The sequence below is a fragment of the Eucalyptus grandis genome, chromosome 7 (assembly GCF_016545825.1).
Source record: "Eucalyptus grandis isolate ANBG69807.140 chromosome 7, ASM1654582v1, whole genome shotgun sequence".
Taxonomy (NCBI): domain Eukaryota; kingdom Viridiplantae; phylum Streptophyta; class Magnoliopsida; order Myrtales; family Myrtaceae; genus Eucalyptus; species Eucalyptus grandis.
The window spans coordinates 16,600,384-16,616,620 of record NC_052618.1 but is presented as its reverse complement, the minus strand read 5'-3'; the positions used below and the strand labels follow the sequence as shown (position 1 = coordinate 16,616,620).

Sequence of the window (16,237 nt, the reverse complement as noted above, 5' to 3'; positions counted from 1 at the left end):
ACCAATCCCCCGGCGGCCAGTGATTTGAATCGGTCCATGACGCAGTGGCTGTCTGCGGCCCCGCAGCTCCTCCGCCGAACACCGACGCACCGAAACCCCTCACCCGTGTCGCTCCCTCAAGCCGTGCCACCACCGATCACACCTCGACGCGCCGCTCAACCTCCTTGTTGCACCCTCTTGCTCGAGCACCGGACCGCAGCACGCGCCACCACCGCTGCCTCTACCCGAAGGCGCATCGCCGGTCGCCTCCGGCACGCGCCCGGCCGGCTGCTCCATCTCGCTCCGCGCGCCGCCTCGTCAAGCTAGTCGTCGCCGTCGTCAACGCCGCTCCAAAACCGGGTCTTGGCCGGGTCGGGCGGAAGTCATGAACCGGGTAGGGTTTTTCTCACATCGGGCCGGTTATACTTAGGGTTTGGTTTAGGCTGTTTTAGGTAGTGGGCTTAGGGACTTGTGGGTTTGGGCTGTTTAGTGTGGGCTTATAAGTTTGATTTCTTTTTAAAAAAAGAGGAGGGGACCTCTTGCGTTGGGCCCGCGGTCGGGCCCACCTGCTCCTACTTAGGCCTCCGACCGGGTTCGGTCAGGAACCCAGTCGGGTTGGGAGGACCGGATCGGTCGATCCAAAAATATATATATTTTAATATTTTTTTAAAAAATTTCGAAAATCCAAAAATATTAAAATTTTAAAAAATTTTTAATTTTAAAAAAAATAATTTTCTTTTGATTTAAAAATTTTAAAATTTAAAAAAATTAATTAAAAATTTTGAAAATCCAAAAATGATGGGTTTGGTTAGAACTTGCATGTCTTGCCATTTTAGCGTAAAATTAAACCTTTATGTACTCGTATATTAATTATGTTACATGTTTAATTTGTATATCTAATTATGTTTGATTGCATGTGTTTAATTTTATGACAATTAAGATCTTGATAGTTATGAATATTACTTTAATGATTGCGCACCCACATGATTACCTCATATGTTAGTGGATATAAAAATCAATTCAAACTGCATGCCAAAAATCATTTTGTTAAAATGAACAAGATTAGGTACCGAAAGGGCACTAATTGGTTAATTAGTGTAATCAAATCCCCGAACCTAGATTCTCGATTGCGTAGGAAGTGAGTCATGCTCTCATGTCTTACTTGGTTTCTAGTCGACCCCAATAGGCTAGTGGTGACTTATTTTGTGAAAAATTCATGAAAAATATCCTAATGTCACGCGCGGGGGGTATGGGCTTGGGAGAGCCGCGCCCAATCATGGGCCTTAGGCCCGTCCTTTGGGCAATACCCTAAACTTTGTTCCCTCCCGAGAGGTAGGTCGCGCGGCTTGGCGACTCCGGCTGAGGGGACTTGGTTTTAAACCTTAGAGGACTTAGGCCAAAATTAATTTTGTTCAAAAATATTTTGTTTGGCAGCGAGGATTCAGTATATCCCTAACATGAAAGGTGTTAAATGTTCTTGCAGAATGGGAGGTATAAGGGGAAGTGTTTGCTCACCTTTGTCTTGCGGGGAGGCGTGGAATATGGTTTATTTTTTATGTATGAAGTGCTGATTGCCTATAAATTGTCATGCCTGCATTTTCTGCATTGCACTACACCATAGTACACACTACCTGCCGCCGGACCTGGGCCACATAGGATTACTTAGGATGGTGTTGAGGTGGATACCACTCCGACTACAATCGCGTGGCACTGAGTCACCCCATCTCTACCCTGAAATTTCTTTCTTCATGTTGAATGTACCCACCTCGGTTTGCGAGCATGCGACACGAGTTGGTTCTTTGTGGCCGAGTCATGGGTAACACTACCTAGCCACGAGCTTGTTGGTTCAGTCTTTGTGATCCCATGGCTCCATTTTGGGCCGTATAGAATAGAAATCGAACCACATTCCATGTGCATGTCTATGTGATTGAAATTTAAAAAAAAAAAAAAACACGTGAGACAAAGTTGGCACCCATTGTAAGTATCATTTCCCTTTTATTTGTTCATTTTGTATTGCATTTTCATTTGAAATTTGTGGAAATCAATCGAATGCCCTCGATAATGCAAGCTTATGATTGAAAAATTGACAATCACTTTTGACAAGTGAGCATTTGAATGTAAGTTCTAAACACTTTGATTTGGCCATTGAACATGTGGTTTTGTTTAAATTTCTAGTTACGGGCAAAATCATTTCGAATAAAAAAAAGGGAAAGAAAAAAAGAAAAAACTTTTCAAGTTGTGATTTTATATTGGGGCACAAAATTGAAATTGCTTTTTTTTTTTTTTTATCAAATTTTCTCATTCTCATGTTTTGGAACTAAAATGCAAATCATTTTGTGTACAAATTTCTCAAAATAGAAATCACTTCATTTTTAAGAGTAAAATCACAAATCAATCTTTCAAAAATCAATGTCCTTTTTGCATATGAAACTTTCGGAATAAAAGTGGACATTCAATTGATGGCCGTTGATCGATCTTTTAATGATATTTCTTATGACTAATCTCGATTTAGATACTAAATCCTAATAAAGACTATGGGACATGTCTTGTCACCTTGATTTTGTTGTAAGAAGTGACCTCATTAAAAGATCATTTTTCTCTCATTCACAAGTTATATGACATTGTTGCCTTTTTGCAGGCTATGCGTGATGCTCCATGACATTCTCGTGTTTGACTACATAGAAAGTGAATTCTAGAGCTAGACGAGAGTCGATTTTACTCTTATCTATACAAGAGTTTCTCACATTTTATCATTGTTTTTATTCTTGTTAAGAATCTTGTTTTCCATTTTGGGTTTTGGTCACGAATCAATTGATGCTTTGGTAAATCATGTGACTCATTTTTTTTTTATGATGGAATTCAATTTCATGAAATCATCCCAAAAAAAGAAAGAAAGAAAAGAAAAAAACAAATTCAGAAATGTTTCAAGCAAACCTTTATGTCTACATTCAAAACGAATTTCAAGAAAACTTTGCTTAAAGGCCTCTCTTCTTGTAGTTGTTTTCTTAGGCTCATCGAACTTAAGAAGCAAGCATGCGTTGAGTCATCGTTGGTGCCAATTTTCCATAAAGGCGGAGCGAAGTTGAATTCCATTCTAGGAAGTTTTGTTATTTGCAAATGCCTTAGAAAACCAAAATAGCCCATCAATTTCGTTCACTCTGCATGAGGAGACAAATGAAGGGAGTTGCCAAGCATCCAAAAAGAGTGAAATCGAAGTAAGAGTAAATTGTATCGATTTCAATAATCAATTTCTGATGCTCGTTTCTGACATGGTTTTCTTTTCCATTATCAAGGAAACATCAAGAGTGTCAAGTTTTGTAACGTTATTAACAAACACAAAGGAGCATTTTAAACAAATAAAGATTCAAATGAAATAGAGGGGCAATATTATCCATTCCTCCATTAGAGATACCTTGGGTTGTTGATCGCCCACGACTTTGAAAGGATGTATCTCGTTCTAAACTGATTCTCTTCAGCATAAAAAATGACATGTCCTTTTCTTTGATATAGGATGGGTTCGAACATAACAAAGGATTGTCAAATAAAGAGTGGTAGAGGAACATTTGATTTAAAAAAAAAATCTCTCATCTCCCCACAAACAAAGTGTGCTGGAACAACATTGTCAAATTCATCCAAAGAAGGATGTATCGATTTCCCTTTGTTGAACCTAACTAAGAATAGAGATAACTCATTCATCTTCCTTTCTTACGGGGTGATAAAAAAAAGGGGTTGCACCTAATCGTAGAACCGGCGCTTTCTACCAAGGAATCGGGAAAACATCAAACACTTAAAGGCAAATGCAAGGAAGGGTATTGTTGAGTTGCAAATATCTGTGAAGGTGAATCCAAGAGATGTTAGCGCCAAAGGATGAAACGAGTGAAGGGTAATGATGTATCGTTTCCAACATTTCAATCCCTAAGGAGTTTTGCACTAACATATTCTTTTACATTCTTTACGGGATCATCGAATTCGCCATGCTACGAGGTAAGTACCCTTATTCTCAGTCTTTTTTTAAAAAAAAAAGAAGAGAATTTCCATTACAAAAGAGAACTTTTGGGCTTTCCTAGAAAAAAAAAATGAATAATAATTGAAAAAAATTACAAACCTTTTGAGCACCCTTTCTATCTCAAAAATTGTTTTCTTGTCTTGTGGATTATTCATTTTGAATCAAAATTCCCTATGGAGATTGATATACTCGAATGATCTCGGCGGAGTGAAATGGAAATGTTAACCATGCCAAACAAGAAGTGCTTAGGATGAAGAAAGGCAAGTTCATTTCCAAACACGTCCTTTAACACTTTTGAGAGTTGGAGCATTATTCAAACACTTTTGAGAGTTGAGTGAAAAGAGACCTTCTCTTAGGACAAATGATTCATTCGTATTGAGCGCAAAGATCGAAATGATAAAGGCGTTGCCTTCATCAATCCCAAGCATTGCACTGATCTCTTGTTACCCCTTTGGGCTGGAAAAAAAAGATGATCCTTCAAAGTACCTATTGAGAACGACCCTACATTGGGGCAACATAGGAGGTTACGGTCGTGTTGTAAACGAAAGGTTGAGAAAGATTCTATTACTTTCACTTACATCAATCTTCTTGTGGTAGCTTCAGGAATTCTCATGGAGCTTGACTCATCCCAAGGTGAAGAAGAGCATTTCCTTCTCTACCCAAACAGCGATACCTAATGCTATAACCAATTTGGGCCGATTATTCATTTCTGAATCCGGCGGTGATCATCTCCCTTCACGGGGCAAGGCATAAGTATTGACCAAATATAATTGACAATCATGGGAAAATGTGAAAAGCATCTCGAAAGTCATAAGCTACCAAAGTCCAAAGAGCAAAAAGCTCGACAAACTGGGGGCATAAAAAGCAGTGTACCTAGTAAAAGCAAGGCCAATGCCCGTCAAGAAAAAGAGCCAAAAGGCCGCATCTTATGTGAAAGAAAAATTATCAAAATCCAAGTGCTTGCGAAAAAAAAAATCATCGCAAAGGACAAAGGAAATTAGAGAAAAGAGCAAAGCTCTCATGCAGAAATGATCAGTGAATGAACTCTCGAGATGTGCTGTGTTTCAGAGCCAAATGCTTTCGAAGGTCAAGTGACTCGGTCACGATGCCATGATGATCAGCGACTCTTAAGACCCTCTTGAAAATTTTAAGCCTTTCAAGCCTTTCCTGAGCCAACATTATAACCCTTTTTTTGAAGCCTCTTCCGATTGGGATGATTTGAGTGAACGAGAATACCACAAAGCTCTGCTTGAAGGAGTGGAAATAGTTCTATCTTGTCTTATCTTCCAAGTTCTCGACTTCGTAAATCCAATGAAGATAGCGGCAAATGTTCCTTTATTGGCCTCAAAAGTAATCATTCCTTTGTGTAAGCCTAGCCAAGCCTACATTACGGTCCTTTCAAAAGATCTTTTAATCGATCGGATTGTGCTCATTGCGAATGTTTCTAAAAGCCTTCGACATAGGCTATGTGAGATACTTTTCAGCAATCAGTTACTTCACGTGAATGGATGTGGGATCAAGTAGCCATTTTATTGAGTATGTGAGAAGCCCTTCTGACTAAGAAGCTCCAGTTTGGCATGCTTAATGAGTCTTTTCACGAATAGAAATCATTCTAGTAAGAACTTGACTCATAGAGAATTTGATGATTAACGATGCATTCTCGAACAAGATGACAAGTTTGCGCCACATGATGCTGATTGAAATAAAATGTTTTTCAAAGCGATCGAGACTTAGCTTGATTAACTTGTTCAATTAATGCTGCAATATTTCTAATATGACGTCCCTAATGACATTTGCTCAAGTTGAGTTTCATAGGATTCCTTCGTGAAGCCATGCAACTTTTTCAAGGGATTAGCAGTGCATCCCTAAAAATCAAGGTTCATGGTCAACCTTAAATCATGCCATCTCCAAAGGTTCATGGTTAACCTTAAACCATGCCATTTCCAAGGTTCATGGTCAGCCTTAAACCATGTCATTTACGAGGTTGGTGGCTTTCCTAAGCCACACGGTTTGTGGGTCTATCCTTAAACCACACGGTTGGTGGGTTTATTCTTAAATACGGGTTGTGGCTTTCTTAAACCACACGGTTTGTGGGTCTATCCTTAAAAACCACACGGTTGGTGGGTTTATCCTTAAACCACGAGTTGGTGGCTTTCCTAACGGTTCGTGCGTCTATCCTTAAACCACGGGATTGGTGGCTTTTTCTAAAACCACATGGTCGAAACCCATTTGTACATGGTGAGACCTTCCTTTCAATCCCGAAACCCATTTGCATACGGTGAGACTATCATCCGGTCGAAACCCGTTTTTACACATGTGAGACTATCATCCGGTTGAAACCCGTTTGTACACGGTGAGACCTTCCTCCTAGTCGAAATCCATTTTACACGGTGAGACTATCATCCGGTCGAAACCCGTTTTTACGGTGAGACCATCACATCAAGTCAAAACTAGTTTCTACACGGCGAGACCTTCCTCTAGTCGAAACCCGTTTGTACACGCGAGACTATCATCGGATTTGTTTGTACACGGTGAGACCTTCCCTCCGGTTGAAACCCATTTGTACACGGTGAGACCTTCCTCTCGGCTAAAACCCGTTTGTACGCGGTGAGATCTTCCTTTCGGCCAAAACCTGTTTGTAAGCAGTGAGACCTTCATTTTGGTCGAAACCCGTTTGTACATGATAAGACTATCATATCAAGTCAAAAACTATCATATCAAGTCAAAACCAGTTTTTATACGGTGAGACCATCACATCTAGTCAAAACCCAGTTTTTACATGGCAAGACCATCACATCTAGTCAAAACCCATTGTTACATGGTGAGACCTCATTCCTCTCATTCTTCTTATGACATGGAGAGCTTTAAACCGGAGCTTTGTAGCTCGGGTCTTTCTTCTTATGACACGGTGAGCTTTGTCAGCTCGGAGAGCTTTGTAGCCCGGAGAGCTTTGTAGCCGGTCATCTTCCTATGACACCGGTAAGCTTTGTGGGATGAGTTTTTTAGCTAAACCGGAGGCTTTTGTAGCCAGTCCTTCTTCTTATGACACGGTGAGCTTTTAGCCCTCAAAGCTTTGTAACCCGAGTCCTCCATTGTATGACATGGTGAGACCCCATTCCTCTGGGAGGCTTTTCTTATGACACGGAGAGCTTTGTAGCCCGAGTCTTTCTTCCTATGACCCGGAGGCTTTGTAGCCCGGAGAGCTTTTGTAGCCCGGAGAGCTTTGTAGCCCGGAGTCTTTCTTCCTATGACACGGTGAGCTTTGCAGCCCGAGAGCTTTTTGTAGCCCGGAGAGCTTTGTAGCCAGGAGTCTTCTTCCTATGACACGGTGAGCTTTGTAGCCGGGAGAGCTTTTGTAGCCGGAGAGCTTTGTAGCAGGAGTCCTTCTTATGACTTCTTGTAGGCTTTATAGCCTGGAGAGCTTTTGTAGCCCCGAAATCTTTGTAGTCTAGAGTCCTTCTTCTTATGACACGGTGAGCTTTTAGCCCGGAGAGCTTTGTAGCACAAGTCTTTTCTTCATGACATAGTGAGCTTTGTAGCTGAGAGCTTTGTAGCCTAGAGTCTTTCTTCCTCTTATTGACAAGACGGCTCTTCCATAGTTATAAAGGTTCTTTCCATCGACCTAATATGTGCCTATGCACACAGGTCGTCGTCAAAATAATTTAGGTGTCTTTTGTCTTTGAAAAACTCTTCGAGCTCCCATTCAAAGATGGGCAATTTGTTAACACGCCTAAATTTCTTATTTTCTTAAAACTTAATTGCACATATAAAACTAGGAGATTAGTTGCTAAAAAAATCCAAAAAAATTGTCATAAAAACAAAAAATGCTTAAGGGGTCGAGTTGGGCTGATTTGGCCTAGGCCCGGCCTAGCTTCCTTTCCCCTCCGGCCACGCTGGCTATCTTCCTCCTTCGCACGCGGGCTGCCAAAGCGAGGAAGCGGGGGCGGCGGGGAGGTGGCGGGAGGGACGGTGAGCAGGGGCATCGGAGACCGAAGAAAGAGGAATGGAAGACGAGAGGGGTTTGAAGGAGCCGGAGAACTCGAGAGGAGAGAGCTGGCTAGTGGAGGAGACCCAGGACGGAGAGGGAGAAAAAACTAGAGAACGAGCAACGGGGAGCGAAAAAGCGGGGGAAAGGGGGAGAACCGGGGAGCCAAAAAAGAGGCTGGAGAGAGGATCCCCTTCGTCGTCGGGGCCGAACCCTACGCTCGTAGCCTCCACCGGCGGATCGCCTCCACTCCGCCGTTCACGCGTCGAAACGCCGACCTCGAGCTGTTGCATTTGTGACCTCCCCCGTCTCACGCTGTTTGCATCCAGACCCCAATAGCCCGGGCGGTCACCTGAAGCCCTATCGCCACGCGACACCGCAACCATCCGCAACCCCGGAACGCGCGCATTTGTGTTGCATCACTAGCCCCCTTGCCCTGCTCGTCCGTCGGTCTTTGCGTGACTGCGGCTACCGCGCATCACGCTGCACCTCCATTGTCCGTGAGTGTCGGCCGCTCTTGCTTCTACTCTCGGTCGATGCACCTCCTCCATCACTCGTGCCCGCGGCAGGCTGTCATCATCCTTCCCACTCGGCGCCCCAGCAACGGCAAATGAGCCGGAGTCTTCGCTCCACCCCCAGGTGGAGCCCTACAGGCTCGCGCCTCCTTTCTTTGCTCGTGCCAGCCACCACCGGTATTCCCTCGCTGCGAAACTCATACCGTCCCTTGGCGCGGTAGATCTGAATCGGTCGCGACACGGCGGGCGTCTTGATTGTCGGCTCCTCCGAACAATGATGCACGGAACCCCCTCGCCGTGTCGCTCCTCAAGCACCGTGCCACCACCGATCCACTAACACCGCTGCTCAACCTCCTCGTTGCACCCCTCTTGCTCGAGCACCCGGACCCGCGAGCATCGCGCCACCACCGCCGATTGCGCAGCACCGAAGGCTGCGTGGCAGTCTGCCTCGGCCACGCGCCGAAGCTGCCTTGCTCCATCTCTGCTCCGCCGCGTCGCGCCCGTCAACCCGATCCCCGCCATCGTCAACGCCGCTCCAAACCAGGTCTTGGTCGGGTATGGCGGAAGTCATGAAGCAGGTAGGGTTTTTCTCATCGGGTAGGTTATACTTAGGGTTTGGTTTAGGTTTTGTTTTAGGTAGTGGGCTTAGGGACTTGTGGGTTTGGGTTGTTTAGTGTGGGCTTATAAGTTTGATTTCTTTTTAAAAAGAGGAGGGGACCTCTTAGGTTGGGCCGTGATTTGGGCCGACTTGCTCTAATCAGTTTGACACAGGAGTCTCCGTCTCCGTGGACCGTCAGGACCAGTCGGGTTGGGCCAGACTTGATTCGGTCGGTCAAAAAATATATATATTTTATTATTTTTTTAAAAATTTCAAAAATCAAAAAATTTAAAATTTTAAAATTTTTTTATTTTTTACAAATCAATTTTTTAATTTTTTAAAATTTAAATTAATTAAAAATTTTGAAAATCAAAAATGATGGAGTTTGATTAGAACTTGCCATGTATTGCCATATTTATCGTAATTAAACCTTTATGTACTCGTATATTAATTTATGTTGCATGTTTAATTTGTATATCTAATTATGTTTGATTGCATGTGTTTAATTTTATGGCAATTAAGATCTTGATAGTTATGAATATTACTTTAATGATTGCACCTGCATGATTACCTCATATGTTAGTGGATAAGTATAAAATCAATTCAAACTGCATGCCAAAAAATTATTTTGTTAAAATGAACAAGATTAAGTACCGAAAAGGGCACTAATTGGTTAATTAGTGTAATCAAGTCCCGAACCTAGATTTCTGGTTGCGTAGGAAGTGAGGCATGCTCCCATGTCTTACTTGGTTTCTAACCCGACCCCAATAGGCTAGTGGTGACTCATTTTGTGCAAATTCATGAAAAATATCCTAACGTCCGTGGGAGTATGGGCTTGGGAGGCTCGCGCCCAATCATGGGCCTTAGGCCCGTCCTTTGGGCAATACCCCTAAACTGTTCCCTCCCAGGGTAGGTCGCGACATCGCTCAAATAGTTTCTCCAGGGTCTTCGCATGGTTCTCTCCATGTGCTGGTTTTAGCATCATGTCATCGGCCCGTATATTTCCAATTTCTTTGTGTATCATGTGGAAAAGGGTGACCATGGCTCGCTGGTAAGTTGCTCCGGCATTTTTCAGGCCAAAAGGCATGAGCGCCTGTATAATGGAAAGTTCCCCATGGAGTAATGTTGCCCGTTTTCCTTGTCTTCCTCCTTCATCTTTATTTGGTTGTATCAGAGAATCCATCCATAAAGAGAACGGAGTTTGAATCTCTTGTCCACAGAACATCTATGTGGGGTAATGGGAAGTCATCTTTCGGGCTTGCTGTTCAAGTCACGATAGTCGACACAAATACTGAAACCTTTCCACAGTGTGGCTTGATCTTTACAGGAGAAGTGGTGCAAATGGTAAGAAGATGTTGTGGGCAGAATTTTCAATAGACAAGGAGTTTTGTTAGAGAAGGGAGATGGTACGGGTAAGCCCTCCACACTCAAGCGGGGGCAATTTGTAATACAAAGCTCTTCATAGCGACATCATATCGAGTTCTTACAAATGACAAATGGCGAGTGCTTGAGGACACCTGGTGTGCATTGCCTCCGTCCAAGCTAAAAAAAGATCGACCAGCTACATATCTTGCTAAGTCATTGACCAGGTCATGCATCGAAAAGCTCGATTCGACATCGCTTACTTCCAGGAAGCTCGATTGGACATCACTTACTCTATGAAGCAAAGATCTAGACACGAGATCAGAGAAGCACTGATCACCTACTTCCTCTAATGTCCTGCTGTCGTTAGGTTGTTTTAGCATGCCCTCAGTAATCCAAAGTAAGATCAGCTGGTCCTTCTCATATATACAATCCTTTGGGAAGACTGAACAATAGGCTAAACATCGTTTCAGTTGTGGAGGAAGGTAATGATAACTTAACAACAGCGCAGGGAGAATTTCATTCTTTCCAGGTGGCAAATCCCAAATGTCACTCTCTGCAATTATTTCCCACTTCCTGATACCAGACTCACAGCGTAACAAGCTACCTATAGTCTTCAGCGCAAGAGGCAATCCATCACATCTCTTTACAATTCTTTGGCCGATTTCTTCGAGTCTCGTGCGCGCCTCGAAGTTATGCTGGTCAAACGCATGTTTTGCGAACAAGTCCCAACATTCCTCGTCTTGCAACTTCTGTAAAGGGTATGTCGAGACGGCACAAGCAACCGATGCGACGCTTTCATTTCGTGTCGTCACGATGATTTTGCTGCCTTTTGCTCCATAGGTAAAAGGAACTAGGAACGCATTCCAATATTGAAGTCCTCATTCCAAACATCATCCAACACCAATAGAAACTTTTTCCCTGTCAATAAGTTCTTCAGCAGGAGCTGAAGCTGGTTGAGATTTTCGGTCTCCTTCTTAGACGAGGAGGAGAACTCCTCGAGAGCCGTGGCCGTCAGCTTGCAGATGTCGAATTGGTCGGACACGGAAACCCACGCCCTCAACTCGAAACTCCCTTTCACCACACCATCGTTGAACACGAGCTGCGATAGCGTGGTCTTGCCAACACCGCCCATCCCAACTATGGCCATCACGCTGGTGTTCCTTTCGCCCCGATCCGACAAGAGCAACTCGATCACCGCCTTCCTGTCCTTCTCCCTCCCGAAGACGCTCGATTCCTCGACCAACGAAGTGGTCGGCAAAGCTCTAGGCGTCCTCTCGCGAATACCTTCCCTTAGGCCCAGCACTTCTCTCTGCTTCACTACGCTCTCCAATCTCGCCAGAACCCTCTCTAACTCATCCCCCAATTTACTCCTACGAGCGTCTGCAGCAAATCTCCAGACCTTAGAAACGAGAGCCCGAGGCTTGACCCCGGCTTCGCGCTTCAGATCTTCAGTGGCGATCTCGTCGAACAGGTCGTCGGCGTCGTACACGGCGTCCTTGAGCTCGTCGAGCCACTCCCTGACGTGGTCGTTGGTCATCTGCTTCTCCTCCGCGTCGTCCAGCACGGCGTTCGCGGACAGGAGCGCGGCCTTCAGCTTCTGCAGCAGCCTCCCCTTGCCGAGCTTGCGAGACTGGAAGAAGTCAACGACCTCGCGGGAGGCCATCCGGTCGAAGAGCACCTGGAGGAAAGCCGAGAGAAATGCTCCGCCGACGAGCGCCGCCGCCATAGGGATTTTCAGGATGCAGGAGGAAGCCGGAAGCCGATTGGAGAGGAAGTGAAGACGATCGCCGACGGAAGAAGAAGAAGAAGCAGCGATCTGTGAAGTCTTTCTTCTTGGAAGTGGACATGGACAGCGCTTGCAGGTTGGCATATACGTTGACCAACGATGGGTCAACGTGATGGACCATGTGGTTTCGACTGTTTTTAAAAAAAAAAAAAAAAAAACTGTAATTTTTTGAAACAGAGACATTAGAAATGTTGATGCAAATGTCGATATGAGCACGCAAGGCTTTTGAAGAAATGCGGAGTCATTTCCCTTTTAAGACAAGGTGGATTCGCTCAAGATAAACGATGCTTGATCAAGTGATACGGTAAACTATGGAGAACTGTATTGAACTAGGTGGTCGTTTTGGAACTATCCAATAGGAGTTTGCCTCACGACTGTACGTACCCATAGCCATTTCTTTTTTGAGGTTTGGTTGGATCAGTTAGGTGGTTTTCTTCTTGTGCTCTGTTTGCTGCACAATCATGCACGACTTCATTCTTATGCACATGTCTAGCCTAGTTGATGCCCGGGAATGCGATGCTAGAAATTGATAAATTTCAGTTTAAGACAGGGGTCGTGCTATGTTGTTCCTCAGTTGGATGAATTAAGACTAGGAGATGCCACTTGTTAACTGCCCTGATGATATTATGTTGCGAGATATGACTTGTGTCATGTATCTTGTCTTGCGGTTGGTCTTTTTCCCGATCCGCTTTCCAGTTGCTGTGTTTTGGTTGGATGAACGCTAGTGATAGGTAGATCACAATTCTTGTTGGTCTACATGTCCAAGTTATTTAGCGAGCGATAGAGTTTTTCTCTTTCTTAGATGCTTCATCTCCCCTTCTCACTTGCGAATTTGTGGGATTTAAATCAGGATCAGCATCCATCGCTAGTTGTGCCGGTGTTGATATACTATGAAGCACCGATACTCTTTGAGAGCTTTCATATCGTATCGAATACTTTGGCACATGTCCGACACTCTTGGACACTTTCGGACACTCTTCGATACTTAGTTAACATGTGTCGAAAAATTCAACACCTAGTCAACTTTATCGATACTCTCCAACACTCAAGTTGTAATTCCAATATGCGAGTTTTCGATTCCGATACACGAGATCAATTTTAAAAATTTTCAATAAATAAATAGTCAAAATGTATGTATATGAAAAAATAATAAAAATATAAATGAGGAAAGAAGAAAAAATTAATATTCTCTTATTTTTTACTCTCACTTCTCATAATACAAAATTCATACCCCAAATTTTTTTCTCTTTCTTTCCGATACATCTGATGACACGTGAATCCATAATGTGAATTGCCTGTTTTCCTTCTCCAAATTTTATGGATTATTGGAATGGAGTCGAATTTGTTAAATTGAAACGAATAATGATATTAATAAATGGTAGATTAATATTTTTAGTGTAAATTCATTCTAGACTTTTTTTAATTATTTGTTTATTTATGAATTTGAGTAAAATTAATTAGATTGAAATAATTATTTACGTATATATATAAAAATATACATGTGATATACAATGTATCCCAACGTATCGAAATTCTTTATTTTTTTAGAAATGACGTGTCGCATGTCATGTCAAGGCCGTGTTATGTCATGTCGCGTGTCGTATGTCAGTGCTATTTAGTTGATATATTACACTACATCATTTCAAAAAAGTTACATTAAGATAAGCATCCACTACTAGTTGTGCTGGTGTTGATTAGTATAATACACTACATCATTTCAAGGTTTCTGTATTGATTCTCCATATCGAGAAATGACATCTTTACAGATTTTGAAATTGGAAATGAAGGTTATTTGATTCATCTTTCTTGACTATGTGATTCATACAAATCAGGATGCTCATCCTTATATAAACATACACCGCCACTTTTGGATGATTTCAAACTCAAACATGACAAGTAAGTCGGACTGTACATGACCCCAAATTCACTTATTCATTATATGTCATACCCTCCTATAGCAAAACAAGTACACGCTTGAATGGAGGAGTTATACCCGCTCTTCGCTTTAAGTCCCTCCCAGAGAGTTAGAGGTGCTTTTGAAGAAGAGATGAACCACTCAACCAAAAGAGAGAAGAATCAATCAACCAATTTTCCAACCCTTCCTGATCCTGTATAGGCTATGAAGCTCAACTCAGGGCCCATTTGGTATAATTGTAGTTGCAATCATTTGGTAACACACAGCAATAACTAAAAGCTAGACGGGACAGCTTCTTGGTTCCAGATGATAGCTATGAGATGTTACCTCGCGAAAGTGGAAGTATCTAGTTTTACTGTCACGGCTACCATTGAAAAGCTGTATCAAACAATCTCTCCATAACCCACTCATCTCATGCCCATCATCAGTTTCAGATATGATCCTTGCTTCCAATGCTACGACATCACACGCCTGGGATGTACAACTGCTGGTCATGCTTTGGATCCGCTTTACCTTGAATGGTTTCTTGTTTCTCCACTGCAACAAGTATCAGCTTGCATAAACAACAATCCAACCAAACCATTAGGCAAGTACTTCCCCCATGGCATGTCACTGCGTTTAACTAAACGTTGCAATCCCATTGGAGTGCCTCTCCTGCACTCGCACTCATTGGTAAACAATTTCTCACAAGCTGCAAACTGACAATGAAATTTCAATACTCCTAGTTGACCTCGATTCTGTCATTTCCAGGAGTCGATCACTTGGCTTGCTGACTACATGAAAAATGGATTTGTTTTCCTTGCCGATTTCCACCATCCCATTGCCTATGCTACTTCGGATCCTCATAATCCACTCATCTTGTGAAGACTGAGCATCACTTTCTCACCACAACCATCTTACTGAAACTATCTTGATATCGTGGGGGAAGAATAGGTCCATCCAAAGCAGCATCCGACATCCACCACAGCATGTTGGTAGTGCCTAGCAGAAACCCAATGCCATCACATCGGAGATTGCCAAGAGAGAACCCAAGTTTGATCCTGTCAACGAATATAGCGGACTCAACATATACTCAAAAGCTTAAGTCAATGAATCATGGACCAACTAAGATATATTAAGTCCACACCACATCAATTCTTAGCTCCCTCTTACATGTAAGCTCAATGTTCAGTATACTTCCCCTTAATCCAAGTATTCTTTTGCACCGACAGGTTGCCACCAATCAACGATTGGCATGGGAGGGCGTAGCGGAAGCTAAGAGAGAGCCCAAGTCCAAATCTTTCAAGGAATCCAGTTAGGCCACTTTTACTCAAAAGCTTAAAGTAATAGCCAACTAAGATATATTAACTATTCCACACCATACTAATCACACATCGTTAGACTTTTTCTAACACAATTCATACATGCATTTCAATAAGGCATGTGCCTGTATTGCTAATCGTGGATGCATCATGTATTTTAGGAACATTAGTTAGTCTAGCCCCATCTAGACGCACTCCACCTGCAATGATTGAAAGACAAGTATTAACAACTAAAGGATACTCTAATTGAGCTACAAGCTAGCAATACATTTCCAGCTCCTCAACAGTACATGCACATAAAAATGCTTGAGTTCCCTCAAAAGAAACTATATTCTCTCAGAATAGGGTAAATTACAATAGGTCCATATATGTCGATCGAATTGCATTTTGAGATGCAAACTTTCGACTTCAACAAATAAGAACTTAACTTTTACATACTTTTTTTAGTCCTTCAGTTCGATGGATTTAGTTGACGTCACGATATAATTAGTGACAAAAGTGGATATGCCACTACAAAATGCTGGGTCACGCGCATCTCTGAAACTATTCCATGGATCAGAATTCCACATGTAAACAGAGAAATTGTTAAACTGTACGACTTTAGAGTGATGTTAAGCTGAAATTGACAAATAAACATACAAAGCAAACAGAAATACATTCCACCCATGATACCACACTATTCTAGCAAGCGTAATACAGGTCAATCATGATTCATGCCTGGTCTTAAGAATTTACGTCTCCCTCGCAATATTATATAGCTTTACGCAACAGAAAGCATCTGTTGATA

General features: G+C 42.7%; 2 protein-coding genes across 2 annotated transcripts in view; both read right to left on the bottom strand.

The window, feature by feature from the left end:
* Positions 1 to 10,510: 10,510 nt before the first annotated feature.
* LOC108954354 (putative disease resistance RPP13-like protein 1) lies at positions 10,511 to 12,271 on the bottom strand. Its single transcript, XM_039317517.1, is given in 2 exon segments — positions 10,511 to 11,319; positions 11,322 to 12,271. Coding segments are annotated over 2 exon segments (1,662 nt in total). The 5' UTR covers positions 12,175 to 12,271.
* A 2,752-nt stretch (positions 12,272 to 15,023) lies between these two features.
* LOC104416391 (putative disease resistance RPP13-like protein 1) overlaps positions 15,024 to 16,237 on the bottom strand; it is a 30,113-nt gene continuing 28,899 nt past the window's right edge. The window contains exons 3-5 of the mRNA XM_039317516.1: positions 15,553 to 15,650; positions 15,326 to 15,465; positions 15,024 to 15,189 (exon numbers count right to left, since the gene is read on the bottom strand). Of these exons, the coding sequence (XP_039173450.1) occupies positions 15,024 to 15,189; positions 15,326 to 15,465; positions 15,553 to 15,650 (404 nt within the window). The remainder of the gene's footprint in view (positions 15,190 to 15,325; positions 15,466 to 15,552; positions 15,651 to 16,237) is intronic.